Source organism: Scardinius erythrophthalmus, assembly GCF_964197995.2.
Source record: "Scardinius erythrophthalmus genome assembly, chromosome: 18".
In the NCBI taxonomy this organism is placed as follows: domain Eukaryota; kingdom Metazoa; phylum Chordata; class Actinopteri; order Cypriniformes; family Leuciscidae; genus Scardinius; species Scardinius erythrophthalmus.
This window is the reverse complement of record NC_138238.1, coordinates 4,301,808-4,318,212: the sequence shown is the minus strand read 5'-3', so window position 1 is coordinate 4,318,212 and position 16,405 is coordinate 4,301,808. Positions and strand designations below refer to the sequence as shown.

The 16,405-nt window shown below is 37.2% G+C and overlaps 2 protein-coding genes across 11 annotated transcripts in view; one reads left to right on the top strand and one right to left on the bottom strand.

The window, feature by feature from the left end:
- Positions 1-16,405, bottom strand: part of dock1 (dedicator of cytokinesis 1) — a 230,549-nt gene that overhangs the window by 104,484 nt on the left and 109,660 nt on the right. The window lies entirely within an intron of this gene.
- The window catches only part of insyn2a (inhibitory synaptic factor 2A), a gene marked incomplete at its 5' end in the record, with an annotated part of 29,394 nt that overhangs the window by 3,491 nt on the left and 9,498 nt on the right, over positions 1-16,405 (top strand). Inside the window, one exon of the mRNA XM_081393676.1 lies at positions 11,609-11,680. Within this exon, the coding sequence (XP_081249802.1) occupies positions 11,609-11,680 (72 nt within the window). The remainder of the gene's footprint in view (positions 1-11,608; positions 11,681-16,405) is intronic.

Here is a 16,405-nt window from a genome sequence, read left to right as displayed (position 1 = left end):
AGTATATATTCCAATTCATTTTTTAAATTCATTTAAAAAAATTTATTCATATTAAACTCATGAATTAAATAATTTCAAGAAAAATAAATAATCTAAGCATAATTTATAATTCAAGAAAACCACATATTCATAAAATCAAAATAAAGCAAATATATGAATGAAACGATTTCATTAACAACATTAGATTCATTAATATTTAATTCACGATTATAAAAATAGGTCTTACCACAGAGTGAGTAATTGATTGATTGAGTGCGTGAGTGATTGATTGATTGATTGATTGAGTGCGTGAGTGATTGATTGATTGATTGAGTGCACAAGTGATTGATTGAGTGCACGAGTGATTGATTGATTGAGTGCGTGAGTGATTGATTGATTGAATGCACGAGTGATTGATTGATTGATTGATTGAGTGCACGAGTGATTGATTGATTGATTGAATGCACGATTGATTGATTGATTGAGTGCACGAGTGATTGATTGATTGAATGCACGAGTGATTGATTGATTGATTGATTGAGTGCACGAGTGATTGATTGATTGATTGAGTGCACAAGTGATTGATTGATTGAGTGCACGAGTGATTGATTGATTGATTGAGTGTGTGAGTGATTGATTGATTGAATGCACGAGTGATTGATTGATTGATTGAGTGCACGAGTGATTGATTGATTGATTGATTGAGTGCACAAGAGATTGATTGAGCGATTGAGTGAGTGAGGCTGTGTTCCACTCCATATTTTTATGCCTTTCACTCGCTAACTTCACTCCGCCACACGGACTCGGATGTGCGTCATTGCTTACGTTGCTCGAGTGAGTGAGGCTATGTTCACACTGTCAGCTTTTGGGATTGACAACCGCATTTACTTACAGGTGTGAGTCTCGAAATGTCCCGTTCAAACAGCAACTTACAGTAGCGTCTCTAATAATGTATGAATGAGGGTGTAACTGAAGTCAAGCCTGTATTCTCGTACCAGTAACCATAGTGACAGTGACTGAAGTAGTTTCAAAGATGGCAACGTCCATAAAACTAAAAAGCTCCATAAAACTTCTGAGTCCAATTGACCGTTTGCAAAGACCCGCCCCCTTTAGTTACTGTTGCTATGTCTGACAAGCCACGCCGCTCTCACGCCACACCATGTTCTCACGCAGTGAAAAACACATCCTGGAGCAGAGAGGACAACACACTGACATACAGGACAGACCAGGTTACTTCTGATATGAAACAAAGTCTCACCTTTCAAATTTGGTCATTTTTTAAAGACATTTAAACAATAAATCCCGTTTTGTGGCTCTTTAATGTGTCTGACAGATCGCTGTAGAGCCTCAGTTAAAGCTTCTCGTGAACCGATCATCTCTTACTTCTAGTTCATTTATAGCATCAAATAAACATGAACGAACATAAGGAAAGTTGTTTTAACCACGGAATGACGTCAGTACACTCCGTTTTTCAAGTTCAAATCCTCCACCGTTAATCCACTAACTTTCCTGACTGCTTTGTCAGACAAAAATGGCAGATTCGGAGGATGGCGGATTATGATTGGTCATATCGCTTGTCAATCAAACTCCCTGCGACAGGTCAATTGAGCCGTGAGTTCATTACTCACATCTTCATTAACCGACAGCAGCTTTTATATCTGGGTAGAGAAAGGAGCACACAGAGGCAGTGAGTGAGTGAATGAATATTTATCTGCTGATAGCCATATATAATCTAGTGTTGCATGCAACATCTCATCTGGATGACATGTCTATACATCATCATCATAACCAGGCCTTGCTGAAATGTGAAGTGCATACTGCATAAGAATAATTGTTATTTTCTGAACTTTCTGAAAATCTATTTAAATAGTAATCAATGCTATCTGCACAAATATGGAGCCCAATAATGGAGTGTCCTTTGTGGGAGAATTCAACTCGTGTCCCAAAGACCTTCCCTCTCTCTCTCTCCCTCTCTCTCTCTCTCTGTGTATACAACATAATTGACTTCCTTTTTACATTCTAACACATTGCCTCGCTCCGGAGGGTTCGGTCTGATCACCACTGGCAGCCAGTGCCTTGTGAGAAACATTATTCTGCCCTCCTGTCCAAACCCGGGCTCTCAGCAGCAGTGCTATACATCACTGTCCCCATTAGGCACGGAAACTAGCCTCAGATAAACCCCACGCATCACCAAACAGCACTTCACATGCTCTCTTTAGGGGCAAAATGGCCGCCGGTGTCCCGCTCTTTTTCACGATGAGCCCCACAGTTTGACCTTTTAAGGAAGCAGGTGCAGAGCTCAGGGGTCGCAGAGAGGAGCTACTGCCCAAAACCAGGCAGTCTCAGACCAAAAAACAGAGTCAGACTCTCTCTGAGTCACAGAGGACCAGGCCGTTTCGCTGCACAGTCCATCTGAGGTCACAACTCATTTTCTGAACGATCAAGCTGCCACAAATGGAAAAAGGGGATCGGGATACAAATGCAAACTCCAGTCCTGTTCACCTCTGACATGAAAGCAATCTGGCCTAAATCACTCAATACTGATTTTCATGTCTTTTTTTCAGAACTGATAGGGTCAAGTGTCTGATAACCAAGACGGAGAAGCATTTTTTTTTTTTTTTTTGACAATAATAATTGAATGTTTCATCACTTACCTCTGAAGCTGAACAGCCTGCTGAAATAAAACTAGTACTATGCTAAATAATAATAAAGTCAAATTATTTGTATTATAAGTGTAAAAACAAAAACTATAGGTGTGAGGAAATACTGGAAAGTATGGAAATGGTTTGATCATGCTTTCTAAACAAAACAACTATTATTATATTAAAGGTATAGCGGAGGATTTTTTACTTCCGGGTGGATCAACTATACTATTGGTCCTCCTAATTGTCAATCATTCTGGTGAATCAATCAAACTTTTCGAAAAGTGGAGAGGGCGGGTCTTATCTAAAATTCAGAAAGATCCTCCGCTATACCTTTAATATAAAAATCAGCAAATCGAGTTCTTTAATCATGGCAATGGTATTTTTCATAATAGCAAATTTTACAAGAAATTCAAAATTATATATACACACATATATAAATATATATATATATACATATGTTACATACATACATACATACATACATACATACATACATACATACATACATACATACATACATTAGGGGTGTCACGATTCTCCAAATCCTCGATTCGATTACATTTTCGATTCTAAGGTCACGATTCGATTCGATTCTCGATTTTTACATTTATTTATTTATTTATTTTTATTTATTTTTTTAAGCACAGGTTGCTTAGGCTAGACTAGGTCTGGGCGGTATGACCAAAATAATTTTTTCACGATATGACTCATTTTATTTCACAGTAACAATATATTTCACAATATAGTTATGCTATTCTGGAGAAATTGACAGAAAGGGCTTTATGTATAATAAATAAACCCAAATAGCCTACTTTAGAAATGAAAAGTACTTCACCTTGTTTGATTTTCTTTTTCTTTTATTTGGTAAATGATTTATTTGGTAAACTATTTTGATAGCTAAATATATTAAACAGAACACAACCATCAACTTTTAGATGAACTGCCCCCAACTGATTGATATTAAATACAACTCGTATGTGCGATTAAACTTTAAAGAAAGTATTGCTGAATAACTTTTCAATCTCATGTTATTGTTTCACTTAATCATTCAGTTTATAATATCTGATATTTTATATTGAACTATTCTATTCATAATAAATTAGTTACTTCCTTTTAATTGTATAGGATATTAGTAATACTAGTGGTTTAGATGTGTTCCTTCCCCGGTAAAGTTTTGCCATGCTTGCGTTTTTAAGGGGCTTGTTTTGCTCTTTTTGTGATATCTGGCAACCCGTCACCTGGAGCTTAATCAATAAAAGTTCAGAAGTGACTAGAAGGAGAGCAGCAGTAATAAAAACCTTACAGCAGCTACTGTTAGCATTGACTAAGTAGTTTAAATTATAGGCTACACACCTTGAAACTGTGTCGTTATTTTACCATAGCCCGGTGAACCGCGCTCCCTCTCAGTGCGTGTGCACGCGCGCGTCTTTGATCAGTAAAATACGATCGACTTTGAGCGTCCTCAAGTTGTAATCACGTTTTGAATCAAATGAAGATTTTATCAGCTGGTTCAGTGGCCAGTTGTTTGGATTTAAAAAAAAAAATAACGCGCGCTGTACATTTTGGCTCAGATACAGGATAATATTATACATTCGCTTTAACTAGCAGGCTGTTCATTACCATGGCAACCGCTTGCGCGTCCTTTCTGAACGTAACTGTACACATAATAGACAGATAGATACATTATATAAGGTTATTTCTATTCGTTAGAAGAATATTGATATATGAACTTCTTGTAAAGTAGCCTAAGCCCCGTTGCGAGCATGTACGTCCCTCTAAACTTTCTGGGTGCTGCACTGCGCTCTAGTTGACTTCTGTTCTGCAAGCCGACCGCACCGGACGTGACATGGGGGCGTGGCAGTATCGACGATTAAATTTTTTAATTCGATGATCGAGGTTGTGGTTTAATTTCGATCGATTTCGATACAAAATCGAAATCGTGACACCCTTAACATACATACATACATACATACATACACATACAGTGGGGATTTCTTTAAGACTGCAAGGGAAGCTCGGCTTCCCCTATAATGTCAAAAAAATTAATGGTCAAATATGTACTATTGTGTTAACATTTTATTGACAAAAAATGCGTTAGAAAACGTTAATCTCAAAGACGAGTTCGTTCAGAATCAGCTACATACAGCAGGTCGGCTGACTCGATCTCCTTCTCATACATTCCCGTAGCGTCACAGTGCATTTCCCTGTTGAAGCCCAGCGTCCATTGACTTCAATGGGGCTGCTTCGAACAGTTTTTTTCAGCGCTTCGAAACTAGACGGTCATTGGATAAATGCTGCGATTATGTCCCGCCCACGGACGCTCAGCGTCTCTGGGGGTGAATGAGGAGTGGGCTGGCCCGGACTCCGGGCTTCCGCGTGATGATTGGAGGGGCTGCATCTCCTTTTGATTGACAGCGATTTCATACAATAAAAAGTCGCTGCCGCTGAAGCTATTGGAGCTCAGTGCAATCGCGGATTTTTCAAGTGATAGTCAAAAGATAAACTGCTGCTACCTCTTTCTTTGTATTTGCTTGTCGAAATTGCTAGCCATTTTTCATAATACATTTCACACTTATACATTTATACCTTTATTATATTATTACTTATCCTAATATATTTTTTATAATATTATTAGTAATAATTAAAACAATAATTATTAAAATAATTAAAAATAGCCTATATATTATTATTAGTATTATTATTATACTTTATTATATTGTTATTTATACCTTTATTATATTATTACATTTATACAATTATACCTAACTCTGCTGGCCATTGAGAGGACACACTGGTCAAGTCACTGGAAAAGACACCTAGTTGGAACGATATAGGGTCACAGAGCATTTTCTTGAAAAGGAACATTGGGCAGAATTTACGTATAACCCTCTGAGGTCTGAGCTGTTTTCTGGGCCCTGGAGGTGTTCTGACATGCTCTGGCATTTGTGGTTATTTCTGTTACTTGTGACATTTTCATGGCTAAAGTCTAATTACACTGTATTCAGCACAAACTCTGCTACAATAATATATCAGCAGCATGTATGTAAAAGTTTGTAGTTTTGAGATAATGACATTTATGCGTGGTTTGTGAAAATACAAAAATAAATTCTCACTGAAATAAGGTCATGAAACCCATACTGATTATTTCTTCACAAGACTTTTGAAAATTGTATCACGTAGCCTAGAATATTTGCTCTAAAACTATGTGAGAATCACCCTGACTGCTCATTCAGAGAAGACAATATATTGATTTAAAAATTTTACGACGTGTTTTGTGTTAGAAAGCAATATGCGAAGGGGCGGATCACCTCATTAATATGAAAGCTTTCCACACCTGAGAAAGACAAAGAACCTCCCTAATGGCCCTATTAGGAGCTTATCAGGGCCCATCATTCTGACCAACCTTGCACAAAGAATGAGGAGATTTAAAAAAGAATGGCTTTTAAAATTGTTTGGATTTATTTACAACACAACATAATCCAAAGATACACAACAAAAAAGCACTTATTGAAGAAAGAGACCTTTGTGCCATTCCTAAAAACATTGTACATACCTTTCATTTTCTAAGGTGTTTGATTTTCACTTTACCATGTTCATGTACAGAGACATGTACTGTGAATGTTTAAGTCAGCAGGACTCAGTGGCATCTGGGCCCTGAAAAAAAAAAAAAAAGAACATACTAATATCAAGAGAAAGGCCTGCACGATTTTGGGAATACATTTTAGATTTTTCTTGTTAAAATTGCTTTTTAAAATTCACAGAATACACACACACACTCACACAAATGTTTCCAACAACATATAATGAACACCAGGTTTGTTGTGCCTTGTAGGTATAGGCTATGCGCAGTGCTGCATAAAATAATAACAATATAGCAGCCTATATATATTTTCAAAAAGATTTCAGTAACAACTAAGCTAGAGAAAAATATATTGATTATCATGTTACTTCAAATGTTTCCATTCGTTATGATGATATGAAATGAGATAATAGTAAAAACATGAAGCCGTTTGGAGCGTTTTGCTTTTCCAAAATATGATACATTCAAACGCGATCACGATCAAAAATATGATACATTAAAACGCGATCGCGATCAAAAATATGATACATTAAAACGCGATTGCGATCAAATATAAAACATTATGGTTAGGCCTACCATATACATAGCCTATCTACGTTTGACCAGATATCCACAAACACAGTAACAGTAAACACGGGTCTAAATATTATAATATTCACCATATATCTAGCAACAGTTCAACTGCAATGTGAAATTTATGCAACAATAGCAAACTAATATGTAAGAATTACTTACCTTATCTTTCTTGTCTTCAAATATCGTTCTTCTTCTTCTGATGTAAATCCAATGTAAGCTCAGGCACGTCTTTCAAACTCGACGAAAAGTGAAGTGAAGTGTTTTGTTGTTGAGGTAATGAGGGCGATCGCGTTCCATGTGGAGATTTGCATGTGAATATCTTTTGCGCGAGTGGGCGTGGCCGAATTAAAAATAATTAGGAAGCGTTTGAGAAGCTGGAAATCTTGTTGGTTTTATACAAATTACTTAAACAGAGAATATTTGTTTTCGTTTTGAATCCGATCATTTAAAAGTACACACTTAAATGTTTATAAAGGTGTATGGCTCATAAATGTGTGACAAGTATTCGCTGAGTTTTGTTTCAGTTTATAGACGTGCTCAAGAAAAAAAAGTTCACCGCGACGGAGAGGCAGAACGCACACACTGTTTATTTTCTTTATTTTACAAAAGCACAATGTTTTGATTTGATTGGAAGTGGACACATACAAAAGTAGAAATACCACAGATTCTTTTTTTATATTTATTTTTTCTGTATGACCATAAATGACGGAGAAATTTAAGTTTATAGTGCTACAATGTGGAGAAAATCCAGCAAAACGCGCCGGCGCGTTTGTCGACCTCAGAGGGATAAATAAATGGAAAATTTTTATGATGTAGGCCGAAAATGAGCTTCCCCTCTTTGAAAGACCAGCAGCCGCCACTGCACACATATATATATATATACATACACACACATATACATATATATATATACACTTAGAGGCTTTTGCACCTGAACTCTTCATATATACACATATATATATATATATATATATATATACACATACACATATATTATACATATACAAGTCTTTAAACAATTGATTATGGAGTAAATGCATCTATTTAAATAATAATAATAATAATAATAATTAAAATAGAGCCTACTAAAAAGGTAAAACATTTAGACAAAACAATAAACAATGAATATTCTGGGTTAAAGTTAAACACAACAAAAGCATGAGTTAAAGAGTGGTTTAACTATCAGACCTTACCACAGTACAAACTCTGACTCACACGAGAACCAAATAAAACTCTGGCCGGAATGTTTCAGTAATGAGAGACAGAGTGTATAGGTGAAGAAACAGACAGTACGAGAGACAGACAGATATGACAATATGCCTCATCAGAGTTATTAATCACTCCGTCGGCTTCCTGTCAGTCTGACATTGGCCCTCCATCACAGGACAAGTTGGAGGGGTCGATGGGTCGCCACATTCTTGCCAGCAAAGCAATTGTTACGCGACAGGCGATAATTACTAATGGCAGCCAACACTGGAAGTGCAGCTTCTCGAAATTTCTGACCCCATGTCTCCACACAGATGGAGTTGGAAAGACGAAATGTTACCGCCACCGGCAGTGAAAACATGTTGACGAAAGAATATTTATGATATTTGTTTTAACATTTATTAACATTAGAAATATTCAGCTCAGCAACTCCTGCTCAAGGGAGCAAACAGGGCATATTCAAAGCCAACACAAACACATACAAGAGACTAAGAATCAGATGTAAACACTGACTACTGTTCACTGAGAGGAAGGGAAATAAGACTCCGTTACCAGGCAAAAGATCACCAATATACCTCTAAAACGACAAGCATTACACATACATACAACTTCAAAGTTTTATATTTACAATTAAATATGCGGAATAAGATATTTACTCTCCAGTCATAAGAACAACCTTTTAACCATTTAAGTTTGATGAACTTCACTACACACAACTTTATAATGAATGATTAACCTAAGAGACAGAGATTACAGATATTAATTATAACTAGTATGTTAGAAAGTGAATAAGATGTTCCCGCTCTGAATGATTCACTTTTTTTAACTAAGGATATGTATACTTCAGCAAGGAAGCATTAAACTGATCAAAAGCGACAGTGAAGACATTTATAATGTTCCAAAAGACTTCCATTTCAAATAAATGCAAAACGTTTCCACAAAAATATTAAGCAGCACAACTGTTTTCAACATTGATAATGATAAGCAAATCATCATATTAGAATGATCATGAAGGATCATGTGACTGAAGACTGGAGTAATGATGCTGAAAATTCACAGGAATAAATTGCATTTTATATTCAAATAGAAAACAGTTGTTTTAAATTACGATAACATTTCACAATATTACTATTTTACTGTATCAAATAAATGCAGCCTTGTTTAGCATATATCTTACTGAACTTTTGAAAAGTAGAGTACATTTATTTGGGCAAACTTTCAAGAAAGTCAACCGCAAGACAGTATTCTAGTCATAATATTCTTATCCCATAACATTCACATCACACTGAAAACTCTCACGCACAACTTTGAGCAAGATATGAATTATTTTAGCGTGGTTTTGAAGATTCATCAGTGGTCAGCGAGTCAGCGAGTGCTGAACTGTACGGCTCAGTCTCGGGAAAGTGTGCAAACTTCCAGTGAGTGACAGTGAAGTGACTATAATGAGATGCGTTCTAGTATTATGTTTAATTTATTCAGCATTTGAATAACAGTTTTGTTTTTCATGCTGTTAAGAGTGCCGACGTGACGCTGATTGCTGATGTACAAAACAGCGATGAAGTAATTCAGGAACACAGCTTTCCGCTTCAACAAACATTACGCACTTCTAGGCTGATTATAATTTGCTTTGAATCAAATATTTACATACAAAGTTCTACAGTTTAAGAGAATGACTGATAAAAGTGAAACTCTGGCAAAAAGCTCTGGTTTAGTTACTGAGCTGTCCGTTTCCGCCCCCCTGAGCGCAGTCTGATTTAGGTGAGGATGATCGCATCAAGCAAATCTCCAGCAGAAATGATATCATCATCCCCTCTGGTCCAACCCACAGGATTTTGTGAAGGAATCAAGCCGAGGGTAGAGTCTCCATGGTCATTCCTGAGTCCTAAAAGCGCCCATGAACTCTGCTGTCAGATCATATTCCATGTTCCTCTGCAGGCTGGAGGCTAGTGTGATCATACAAACTACATGTGCAGTGCACATATCTGCATTTATCTCCTGTTGGGCAATGTCAAATCATGTTCCTGTGGACTCTGTACAGGGTTAAAGGTCAAAACGGGTGACAGATTGTAGGCCTACTCCTGAAATGAAGGCTATTAAAGGCACACTATGCAGTTTCCGTTTTTCTCAAACAGCGCCCTCTAGAGTCGCTGTGGAGTACTTGTATTTAACGTTACTGTTGTAAACACCACTCGCGCAGAGCCGTCTCTGCACTCTTCCGACCGGGCTTCCTTCGTTTTCTTCGTCGACTCTGCCGTGATTCACGTCTGAAATGCGTGCTAGTGTCTTCCATAGAGGCTGCTTCATATGTTGTTGATGTATGTGACGTCGTGCCGTAAAGCAAGTTGTGATTCTCGCGAGAGTTGGCATGTGCCACCTCTCAAACTTGCATTGCTGGTTTTGCCAGTGGCGTGGCGGCCGCTACAACAGGAAAAGAGCAGATGATCTACGCACCATCCCAAAACAAGAGTTCAGATGGCACGCAAGAGATTGCTAGTAGCCTAGATACGCTGATCAATTTTTGTGAATCACTCCACAAATTTCACGGAAAGGAAACCGGGAGGGCAGAAAGTGTCATCCTGTGTGTTTTCTTTATTTTACAAAAGCACAATGTCTTGTTTTTATTGTGTACACTTTATAGTTTCGAATGATGTATTACTTGTATCTGTATTACCATAAATTACGGAGTATTTTAAGTTATTCCCAGTTAAAATGAGACAAAATCATTTGGCATTGTGCCGATTTGTGTCGTAAGTCTCACTGAAATATGCGTGTCCTGGAAATGAGAAGTGTCAGGTGCCACTCGAGGAAAAGTGAAGCAGGCTCAGATGTAGATGGCACTTTTTCTCCTTCTCGCTCATCTTTCCATGATTTCTCCAAAAAGCGTAATATTGAACTTTGTGCATCCACCATGGTCACCGCATGTTAATGAAAACCTCAAATGACAGTGTAGGCTACGCACGGCACGTAATCAAACCAATGCGTTTGAAAACAGCCATTGCATTTGAACAGCATTGGTCAATCTATCAATTAGAGTAAAGCATGTAAACTGGACATGTAAACTCATATTGAACTGTGACCCCAAAACTGAGGTACATACCGAACTGTGACTTATGTGTACCGTTACACCCCTATTATAGGGGTTTATAAAAAGTTTATACAAATATTAAAAAATATTAATCAATTTTTGGAATTAATTGTAAAATGCCGTCTCTTGTGAAGTTTCATTTCAGTCAGGATGCTATCTTACATGACGTAAAACCACAGCACTCACTAGAGTCTGGAACAGAGCTATACGCCACACGTATCAGCACATTTTACCTCCTGTTATCACACAAAAGCAGCACAATGTTGTGCGTTGACATTTCTGCAGTGTCTCCGTACTAAAATTTCAAGGCCGTTTTGTTCTCTCGTTTCTGATTACACTCACAAACACAGTCGGCGTCCTGCGTGTCCTCTGCAGAACGCCGGGTGTGAAGAATGCTAACATCTCTTTCCCACTGCGTGTATTGACCGTGAGCTGATAATGAGGAACGACAGAGTGAACGAGGGAGCGGTGAACGGGTAGGCGGAGCGGCCAAACAGCCTGTGTAATGACTCGTCCTCTCTCTTTATCTCCTCACAGGCTCTCCTATCGGACCGGACAGGACACGGCCAACTGCGACACGTGTCGGAACAGCGCATGCATTATTTACAGGTTGGTTGCTGCATTTTGTTTAAAGCCAGAGCAAGTGAGCTAGAACAGCATGCTGAGCTTACAAAGATCAACTTCAGCCTAATCACAGATTGTGTGAGTAATGAGCAAGATAAAGGAGAGGAAATACTCTCGCTGACAGGAATAGATTAAGGACCTGAGTGGGACACCCTCATCACAGAGCACGAGACAACATTCTAAGGATTTAAAGGAATATCTCATTCGAATTCTAAAAGTAATTTTTCACTTGAGGCCATGTCCAATCACATCCTCATGATGTTGTTTTTTTCTGTGGAATCTGTATGCAGCTCTTTTGCATTTAACAACAGTTCATAAAAGTTTAAGGACAAGAAAACATCATTAAAGTACCATGAAAGTGTCCGTACGACTCGTGCAATAAATTCAGTCTTTAAAAAAGCAATATGCTAATCTTTATTCACTGACTTTCTTCCCCTCTGCTGTAGCTAGAGGCTAGAATAAAATATAAAATAAAAATTGTGTTTGGCTATTGCACAACAAATATACTTGAAAACCAGCACTGTACAAGGTATTAGGATTTTGTTTCACTTATTTTAAGTAAACAACTTAAAACAAGAAAATCTTAAGATAAAATCAACATGAAAAAAAATATACATATTATGAAGAATTGAAAGAATTTTACAATAAAATATTAAAATAAGAACAAATATTATATATATATATATATATATATATATATATATATATATATATATATATATATATATATATATATATATATATATATATATATATATATATATATATATTATTCTGCTTTAAGTATTTTTAGATACTTAAATACTAATCTTTTTAGATACAGTGATCATTTCTGCAGTGTATGAACAATCATTGCATTGGGAAAAAAAAGTTAAGTTTATTTATTTATACATATATTTAAAAAAAAATTAACCTTATGCTCAATAGCAAAAACAAGATTATCGAGGTTTGGAACGGCATGAGAGAGTAGATAATGGCAACTTTCACTACGGTTGACTTCAGGTGCTCTACAGCGGCTGAGAATCTGTGTCTGCACGGCACTTCTTAAAGCTATAGATGGAGTTCTTATTCAATAGACAGGACAAACACAAACAATATGACAAAACGCCATCCTATCATTTCACAGCAGCTGAGTGAACTTAAGTGAGACGCACTCATTCTGCAGGAGGAGCCGGAGCAGAAAAGTGTGTCTGAGTGTGTAAAGGTCAGACTGTTAAGCGCTTCTCAGAGTGTTTTTGTCTCCAGTGGGCGGATGGCCATCTTAAAGTGCAATGAGAGCTGAAGTGCGTGCATAAGGGATTCTGGGTAATTGACAGGTAGTAATCGCAAGAGAGCTTGTTTTGCACAATGCAAGATAACTAACAGAAAGAGTTTCACAAGACTTGAAAGCACACGAGTCATACCAAGGACTTCTATATTGCATGTTGTGCTTTTTTGGAAGAACTAGCCATTTAACAAGCATGCAAACCCAAAAAAAAGAGAAATATCCTGCCTGATTCATTCTGATGTAGGATAAATGTGAGAAGCGTGACAGAGGACAGCTAAGCAGTGCTGTAGATAGACATCGGCTCTCCTGTGAGAAGACCAGCGACAGACACACAATCTAATTTAGCAGCTCTCTTTGAAGCGAAGGCGAGGATTAAACACAATCTAATTACACGCAGCCCAGTCAAAACACTCGACAGGAGAGAGAACCGATCTCTCTGGAAGAGCCGAGTGGCAGGAGAAAGTCCTGAAGCAACATGCTCAACTCATCATTTTATTAGCCATCTATCCCATTCAAGTCACTGAACTGATCCATGCCAGGGCTGCGGTTTATTCGCTGATTTATTGAAATACAGCACTCTTTTATATGGGGAATATTTGATGCAAGGCAAATCTATACATTTATAAATATATTCATAGTTATTTGTTTTATTTTAATGTAACAAATACAGAAATAATGTTGGTCACACTTTAGATTAGGGTCCAGTTCTCACCATTAACTAATTATTAACTAATACGTTTGCCTCAATAAACTCCTAATTACTGCTTATAAATAGTTAATAAGGTAGTTGTTAAGCATGGTATTGGGTAAGAAAGGGAAGATAAAGAATAAAGCATTAATATGTGCTTTATAAGTACTAATAAACAGCCAATAGTCCAGTGATATGCATGCTAATAAGCAAATTGAGAATTGGACCCTAAACTAAAGTGTTACCGTAATTTTTAAGTAAATAATTGTATATTTTAAATTACATTAATGTACCATAAGTAAATATAATATTCATATATTATTAAAATATAATTAAATACTGAATTATATAAAAACGATGTATCTGCATCTTGTGTGTGTTGTTCACATGTTTAAAAATATGACTTGGCGTAGGCCTACTCTTGTTTACACTGATGACATACAGGATGGCTTCACATCCTCATAAATCATGCTAATAGAGTTCAGTCTGAAGGAGTGTTCTACTTAGCATAATATGGTAGGGAGGAGAAATCCCGTGCTCCGCAGCGGCTCTGAATGAATCCATGTTAGTCGTTCACATCAGGCTGTGCTCCAGACGCTAGTGAGCGGCCGACTCAGAGACTTCAGGCAACATGAGTGAGCATGCAACACGAAAGCAGGTCTAAAGCGTATAAAGCTCAATTATTCGCTCGTTTCCGACAAATTCTAGCCATTGGCACAAGGCGGCGTTGTTACTGTTAACTAAAACTAAAAATATTAAAATTGCTTGCTGTAATTGAAATAAAGCTGAAATTAAATACAATATAAATAATAGTAGATAAAAAAAACTTTAGATTAGCTTAACAGAAGAAGAAGGTTGCATTAGCAACTAAATGAAATAAACAAGTTTAAACTGAAGTACAAAAATGACTAAAAATGTCATAAAAATAAGTTAAAGCATAATAGAAATGTATAAAATAAAGAAAAAGAAAAGAAAAAGGTAATACAAATTGCTAAAATGTAAACTAAAATTAAAAGGTAATTCCAAATATTAATAAATATTACATGAAATCTTACAAGGCAGGAATGTATGTACACTTAGCATAGAAAGCACAGCAAAAAAAAAAAAAGGACAAAAAAAATCATCCAAGAATGTGGACGAATAGATAGAATTGCTCATTATTAATATTCTGTGATACTTGAATATGCACAGTACTAAAAAAGGATTAAACATAGCTAAATCTAATTAACATGACTTTTTCATGCATGTTTTCTATTTTTTTTTTTTTTTTTGCAAAATAGAGCATCACAGAATTAGTACAGCAACAAGTTTGTCAAACTCTACTGTAATCGTTTGCAAATCAAGTCTGTCAAGCACTGTATGTGCAGATGTGTAGAGCGTTCAAATCAGCCATGACAAACGCTGACGTGCTTTTCTTGCAATTTCAGTGCTGATTCCATCAGAATGGGTTGAAATATGGCCAGATGATTGAAACGGATGCATGTTTTTGCTTATGAGGGTTTATTTCAGTTCCAATGGCGGCGCCCGCTTATGCATACAGTAGACAAGACGACGGCTCGCTGGATTCTGGAGCCGAGCCGCTGATTCAAGCTTCAGTTTCGCAGTTTAACCTTCTGCATCCCTTCATTTCCTGCATCATTATCCCTCCATCACTCCGTAATACTCCTCTGTCTGGCATTCACTCTCTCTGAAGGATCTTCCCATGGCTGACATTCTTAAAGTAATGTTCCGGGATCAATACAAGTTAAGCTAAATAGACAGCATTTGTGTCACAAGATCGACTGCCGTATAACTTTGACTCGTCACTGACTGCAAAAAACACGCTTACATCGACACGCTGCAAGCATCGGATGAGTTTAAAGACTGAAATATCAAGCTTACATTTTTGTAAAAGCAAATCTTCCGGGAGAAAGGCATATTATTTGAGGTTTAGATCAGGCCTTACTGTACTGTACCTGTACATTTTGGGAATCATTTTCTGTGGAAGTCTGTTGAACCCTGAACATTCCTTTAAATGTTATTCCTATGAAAAATACACTCAAACAATTTCAATTAAATTTCATATCTCTCCCTCCCTGGGGTGATCGCTAAACTCAGGAGAGGGAAGAGATCGCGCTCCCATGAAAGCGGATTTAGGAGCATTCAATTTATTTGAAGTCGAGCCGCTCCGAGCTAAAGTTCCTCTTCTGCGCTTTGTTCTCCTGGTAACCATGTCATCGCGTTTCATCACACTAGACTGCATTTACTAATGTGGCTGTCCGGATGGGATTCAGATCTCACAGGGTCTATTTGGTGGGAAATAACTGCTTAATAGTCAGGGCTTAAAGGGATCGCAAAACACGAATCCTGATCTAACTGTTGGGGAACTAATTCACCCGGCCTGAATGAGGCAAGCATCACTGTATTGCTGCTGAAACTCAGGGTTCGAGATCTGAACAGGCATCAGTGCATAACGCGCTCCTCCATTTGTGATATAGATAAACAATTACTGAACTTGTGTGGAATTTGTTTCACCTTGTTTGTTTCGTATGATTGTTCAGTCTCTTCTCTTCCTCCCAAAAAAACATTAATGGGAAAAAGTCACAAAAAATATTGATTCTTGCAATAAAGAGACTGATTCAGTACGCTACACTCCCAGAGGGAAAAAATGCAAAAATTGTACCCTCAAAGCAATCATTTTTACCTCTTCTACGTCTAGTCGGGTCTAGTGCTTTATACAACAGAAACTCTAGCAAAGCAGCTTCACAGTATTAAG